General features: G+C 42.1%; 1 protein-coding gene across 1 annotated transcript; it reads left to right on the top strand.

The window, feature by feature from the left end:
* Positions 1-849: 849 nt before the first annotated feature.
* LOC139026418 (box C/D snoRNA protein 1-like) lies at positions 850-1,960 on the top strand. The gene is made up of 2 exons (XM_070441761.1): positions 850-1,422; positions 1,845-1,960. Exons 1-2 carry the CDS (start codon positions 1,095-1,097, stop codon positions 1,958-1,960), a joined length of 444 nt encoding a protein of 147 aa, XP_070297862.1. The 5' UTR covers positions 850-1,094.
* The last annotated feature ends 4,335 nt before the right edge of the window (positions 1,961-6,295 follow it).

Genomic DNA, 6,295 nt, shown 5'->3' with positions numbered 1-6,295 from the left:
TAAACATTGAGTAGCCGCAGTGTACAAGTAAATGTAAATAGTCCAGTGGCGATTGTATTAATTGTTCAGGAGTCTTATGGCTTGGGAGTAGAAGCTGTTGAGGAACCTTTTGGTCCTAGACTTGGCGCTCCAGTACCACTTGCCGTGCGGTAGCAGAGAAAACTGTCTATAACTTGAGTGACCAGAGTCTCTGACAATTTTACTGGCTTTCCTCTGACACCAATCCTGGATGGCAGGAAGCTTGGCCCCAGTGATGTACTGGGCTGTTTGCACTACCCTCTGTAGCGCCTTATCCACTACTAATAATAATATGCATATATTAGCAACTGGGACTGAGGAGCAGGCCAAGCTAATACAAAAAGGTTTTGTAGTGCCCTCTTCAAGACTGTCTTGGTATGTTTGGACCATGATAGTTRGTTGGTGATGTGGACATCAAGGATCTTGAAACTCTCTACCCGCTCCACTACAGCCCCGTTGATGTTAATGGGGGCCTGTTCAGGACCGTCTTTTCCTGTAGTCCACGATCAGCTCCTTTGTCTTGCTCACATTGAGGGAGAGGTAGTTGTCCTGGCACCACACTGCCAGTTCTCTGACCTACCGGTAAACCGTCTCATCGTTGTCGGTGATCAGGCCTACCACTGTTGTGTTGTCAGCAAACTTATTATTTGTAAGACGTAAGAGAAAATATAGCAGCTAATTGTTAAATTATTATGACGTTCTTTCCAATACAAAAAGTGTAGTAACTATTGTTTCCAAACTGCGTTACCCACTCCAGCCAATAGACGGCGATGTGCGTCTTTCAGGTGATGCTTCTTGTGTGACGTATAATGGACGGGACGCTTCTTCAGGAACAACAACGCAGCTACACTTACAACCACCTCGGTAGCTTGCTAGCCAAAATAAAAATGAAAGATTGAGGTTTTAGACTATGTTAATTAGCTGATCTCAGTATTTAAAACACATTTCTTTTGACGTATCAACTGGTTAACTTGAACCTAGTTTGCTTGTTCAATTTGTAAACTTGTTAAAGATTGATACTGAGCCTAGCACTAGGCTAGTCGCTAATGCTAGCTAGCTAGCTAACATCCCTGACCATGAGCTCACTAAACTACTATTCCCCTGCCAAAGAAGAGGAGGTCTGCTGTATGGAGAAAGAGGCTCTGGCGCTGAACATTGTGGTGAAAGAAGAGGGGGATATTACAGTGAAAGGAGAGAAAGAACCTTTCAGAATGAAAAAGGAAGAAGAGGAGGCGTTTATAGTGAAGGAAGAAGAGGCTGTTATAGTGAAAGAAGAAGAGGAGGGTATTACAGTGAAAGAAGAGAAAGAACCTTTTAGAGAGGAAGAGGATGCTAACTCAATAAAGGTGGAGGAAGACGTTTTGGGAGTGAAAGAGGAGGAGACAGAAGATCTGATTAACACCAGTGAGTACTGTCTTAAACAGGGGCACAAACTATGCAGTTGTTGAACTAATGTGGGGATTTTAAGAGGCATTCTACTGAAGTTCTACACTTGAATATGTTGTTCTGTACTGTATAAGTTGTTAGTTTCAATCTGCCATTGATACATATATTGTTGGGACTTTTCAATTAGATGTATTGAATTCTCCATGTGGTCTGTATTAAAGTGCATCTCATCTAATACAACAGGCTTTTAAAATTCAATATTGGAGCATAATGTCTACTTAAAATACCAAAGGYACACAAAATGCACTCATTTCACTGAACAACCCTTTAACGTTTGCGTTTTAGGCCCAGTTTAGAGATATTAATGACTCTTGTAAGACCCTATGATTTTAATAGACAGTCGTAAGTTTACCATCTGTTTGATGTTCTCGTTCACACAGGAGAGAGACATGACTATTGTGGATCCTCTGGGGAGCCTCAACAACATCCTGATGCTGACGAGGCAGAGAAGAGTCTCTCCAGATCAGAACACCAGATGGTACAGCTTAAATCATGACATGGCCAAGGCAAACTTTTTTATTAACATAATTGGTGAAGCAAAGGGAAATTCTAAACTGATCTGGAGAATCTAAAAAGTTAACAGGGAAGACCATAAGTAACTGCAAAAAGAACTAGAAACATGGTGAATAACATCTAACACAGGCATGCAGTACGAAAATAGCAATAGCTCTTAATTCCCTACTTATTGACTGTCAGGGTATCGACACAGAACCCCTCCTGTTCTTGGCAAATGCTAGTTGAATGAGCTCAACCTGTCTTCATTAGGGAGTTTCCTGAGTCAAGGTGGACAAGGTGATAGTTCCCACTAGAATCTAAGCTCAAATGCTGTGTTTGGAATGGATCTACTTCGTTAAAACTACAAAAGAGTCACTCATTGGCCCATTTACTATAGGTACCACAGATCTAATGATCTCGGGGTGTTTTCCAAGGGATATGGAATCGCCATAATAACGAGCCTGTTTTAATCAGGCGCCCTGCTGCGTGAAGTAAACTACAGCCCATTGTATACTATTGTGGTGTCTAAGGTTGTTATGACAGTTGTGCAACAAACTGATTGCCCACTCAACAAAGCCGGCTTTCAACTTACATTCCATGCAGTTTGGCTTCAGGCGATACATACTTCCACAGAAACGGGCACTGCTTCTGTCTCTGGACATGAGTGAGTCAAGAGACAAAGGAGGCGCGATTTGTTGGGCTGTGTTTCTGGACCTAGGAAGAGCTTATTGATATTCAGTTCCTCTGAGATTCATCGACAATTGTCCCAAGTATTCAGACTCTTTCTCCCCGTTGGCCCTTTGAGATCGGATGAATATTAGAACCTTGAGGCAGAACGTAGTGTGTCAGGTTGGCTATGAGCTGTCGCCCACTTTAGCTAGAAGTGGGTGCCACAAGGGTCATATACTGCGCTCTCCTGTAGCTGCTTAATGTCCTGTTTTTCATTATGTCCATGCTTCTGTCCTGTACTGGGTCTGAGTTCAATGTAGCAGATGATAGTGATATATGTGCAGTGCAATGGAGCGAACAACTAAGTCCGACACCGACATCTACTACTGTAATGGTCCAGGTTAAGTGGCTCATGACTCGGTTTGCATTCTATGATTGAACAAAAACTGTTGCATGTTCTTCAAAAAGGGCAAGCACGGATGTTTATGGCTCAGGAGAAGCCCCAAGGTTTAATATGAATTTAACATTAGTTTGTGTTGTCTTGGCATTCGACGGGGATAGAAACCGCTCCCGTTGATTTGTGCGTGTTGTAACTCCATAATGTGATCGAATTAAGTACCTGACTTGGCATCATTTGATTTCCAACCTTCTTTTACAAAAGATGTGAAAAGTAATCAAAAACCAAATTCAACTAGCTATTTCCTGATTTATACACGAATATGTTTGACTAACAGAGTAGCAAACTTGTACTTCAATCTATTGATACCGCACTTAACTACTGCTTGATGTTGCCCAAGCTTGCTGTACACAGTAGGCCTATTATGCAGTGTCTTCTATCAACAGGTCTCAATAGAATGCTGTAAGGAGCCCAATAGCATCATCACTGTCACATCCTCGAAAGCAATGGCTCTGAGTTTGGGAATCTTGTCTGAAATCCCGTGCATGTCTTGTATTCAATCCTGATCCTACTGGCTTGGCTCCTCCCCCTCCAGCTGTATTTTGTGTTAAACAGAGAACCCAAATGGCAGGCCGATCCACAGGTCTCATGAGGGTGACTGGCTGGTAGTTCCCACTAGGTAAAGCTTAGTAATCCTGCTTTTTCTAGAGTTCCATGTCTTGGAATGCCTGGCCATCAGACACGCAATCAACTGACCACATATCATCCGAGCTTCACAAAATGTCTTGAAGACATGGCTTAATCAATCAGATTTTTGAAACATGGTTAGCTGTTGTTGCGTTCATGTCTGTTGTCTGTAAATTGTGAGGTTTGTGGAACACTTTGTTGCTTTTATGATTGTCTTGCTGCTTTGTCTATGTTGTCTGTCTGTATGCTACGTCTTGCTTGTCCTATGGTAGCATGTCTGTATGCTAGGTTCTTTGTTCTATGTTTTGTATTGATTCTAATTGTAATTGGTTTTTTAATAACCTGCCCAGGGACTGCGGTTGACAATTATGCCGCTGGCTAAACCGGCACTTTTTTAACTGAAACGTTGATTTAATGTGCAACTGTCCTTAAAAATAAATAACTCATAACTCATAGTCTGGTCTAGACAGCTTGCGCTATCAGGGTCTGGCTGGGTTTCTGTAAAGACATTCATGACACAGTGACATCAGCATCCATAATGATATGTGTCTGTGTCTCCTCTTTATGGTTACCAGGACACATTAGCCTTCCTCCCTCCGAGTCCCCGTGTTTGCCTCTCCGGTAGCACCTTACTGCTGGGTATGAAGAGGTTGTCTGTGCTGCTGTGGACTGAAGGAAAAAACGGGGCTGAGGAACTGTGAGAGGAGGAGAAGAGAAGAAAGGATCAGATTTGACACATCAAAGTAAGTGCTGTAATTTAGTTTGAAAAATGAAATATATTCCCTGGTATTCTGTTCCAATAGGCTGTCCTCTGACTAATACAAATACAGCTCTGCACACTCTTGGCATTTTCTCAACCAGCTTCACCTGGAATGCTTTTCCACAGTCTTGAAGGAGGTCCACATATGCTGAGCACTTGTTGGCTGCTTTTCCTTCACTCTCGGTCCACTCAATCCCAAACATCTCAATTGGGTTGAGGTCTGGGATGTGGAGGGCAGGTCATAGGATGCAGCACTCCTATCACTCTCCTTCGGTCAAATAGCCTTACACAGCCTGGAGGTGTGTTTGGTCATTGTCCATTGAAAACAGATAACAGCTCCACTAAGCGCAAACCAGATGGGATCGTGTATGGCTGCAGAATGCTGTGGTAGCCATGCTGTTAAGTGTGCCTTGAGTTCTAAATAAATCACAGACAGTGTCACCGCAAAGCACATCACACCTCCTCCTCCATGCTTCACGGTGGACAACATGCAGAGATCATCCGTTCACCTACTCTGCGTCACAAAGACACGACGGTTGGAATCAAAAATCTCACATTTGGACTCATCAGACCAAAGGACAGATTTCCGCCGGTCTAATGTCCATTGTTGTGTTCTTGGCCCTCCATTGTTCTTATTTGGTGTCCTTTAGGTGTTTTTTTTTGCAGCAATTTGACCATGAAGGCTGATTCACACAGTCTCCTCTGAACAGTTGATGTTGAGATGTGTCTGTTACTTGAACTCTGAATAATTTATTTGGGCTGCAATCTGAGGTGCAGTTAACTCTAATGAACCTATCCTCTGCAGCAGAGGTAACTCTGGGTCTTCCATTCTGTGGGCGGTCCTATGGAGCCAGTTTCATCATAGCGCTTGAAGTTTTGTGTGACTGCACTTGAAGAAACTTTAAAAGTTTTTGAAATTTTCGGTATTGACTGACCTTCATATCTTAAAGTAATGAGGACTGTTTTTTCTCTTTGCTTATTTGAGCTGTTCTTGACAAATATGGACTTTGTCTTTTACCAAATAGGGCTATCTTCCCCTACTTTGTCACAACACAAACTTATTGGCTAAACGCATAAAGAATCTGGACAAGAGGAATACCTATACCTATGTAAGAATGCTGTCTTTGACTATAGCTCAGCTTTACCACCATAGTACCCTCAACTCATCATTAAGCTCAAGGCCTGGGTCTGAAACCGCCTGGTGCACTGGGTCTGGACTACTGTTCCTCATTGATGCCGACAGGCATGAACTCCAACACATCATTAAGTTTCAGCCGATGACACACAGTGGTAGGCCTGATCACCGACAACGACGAGACCGCTGTCGTTGTCTTTGGCTATGCGGATTAATGAATGACATGCTATTCTATTAAAATCCTTTGTCTTGTAATTAATATTACCTGATTAACTAATCATGTATATGTAATTAACTGGGAAGTGGGGCCCAAAGAGTGTATAGAGCTGTTATCTTCCGAAAAACTCTTAAAGACATGGTTTATCTTTTCACCTCAATAGCAGTCAATCATTAATCGTCACCTTTTTCAGTCTCATCTGAACATCATTGAAATCTTTGTGTTATCTTCACGGAAACCTGCTAACAGTTGTAGCAATAAAAACTTGGTTTTAATTATTTATTTTATACTAACTATCACACAGAATACATATTGTCACGAGAAATTTTCAATCACAATCATAAAATTGACCAATCCCCGAGTTCGTAAGACCCTGGGTTTAATAATAAAGAAGACTCAGTTATGCAAAAGTTAGTTCAGTTATTCACGAGAGGTCTGAATCAAAATGCAACACAGTCTTTATAACACCAC

This window comes from Salvelinus sp. IW2-2015, unplaced genomic scaffold (assembly GCF_002910315.2).
Source record: "Salvelinus sp. IW2-2015 unplaced genomic scaffold, ASM291031v2 Un_scaffold4731, whole genome shotgun sequence".
Classification (NCBI taxonomy): Eukaryota; Metazoa; Chordata; class Actinopteri; order Salmoniformes; family Salmonidae; genus Salvelinus; species Salvelinus sp. IW2-2015.
The sequence above is the reverse complement of the archived record's forward strand: the minus strand, read 5'-3'. Positions and strand labels throughout refer to the sequence as shown.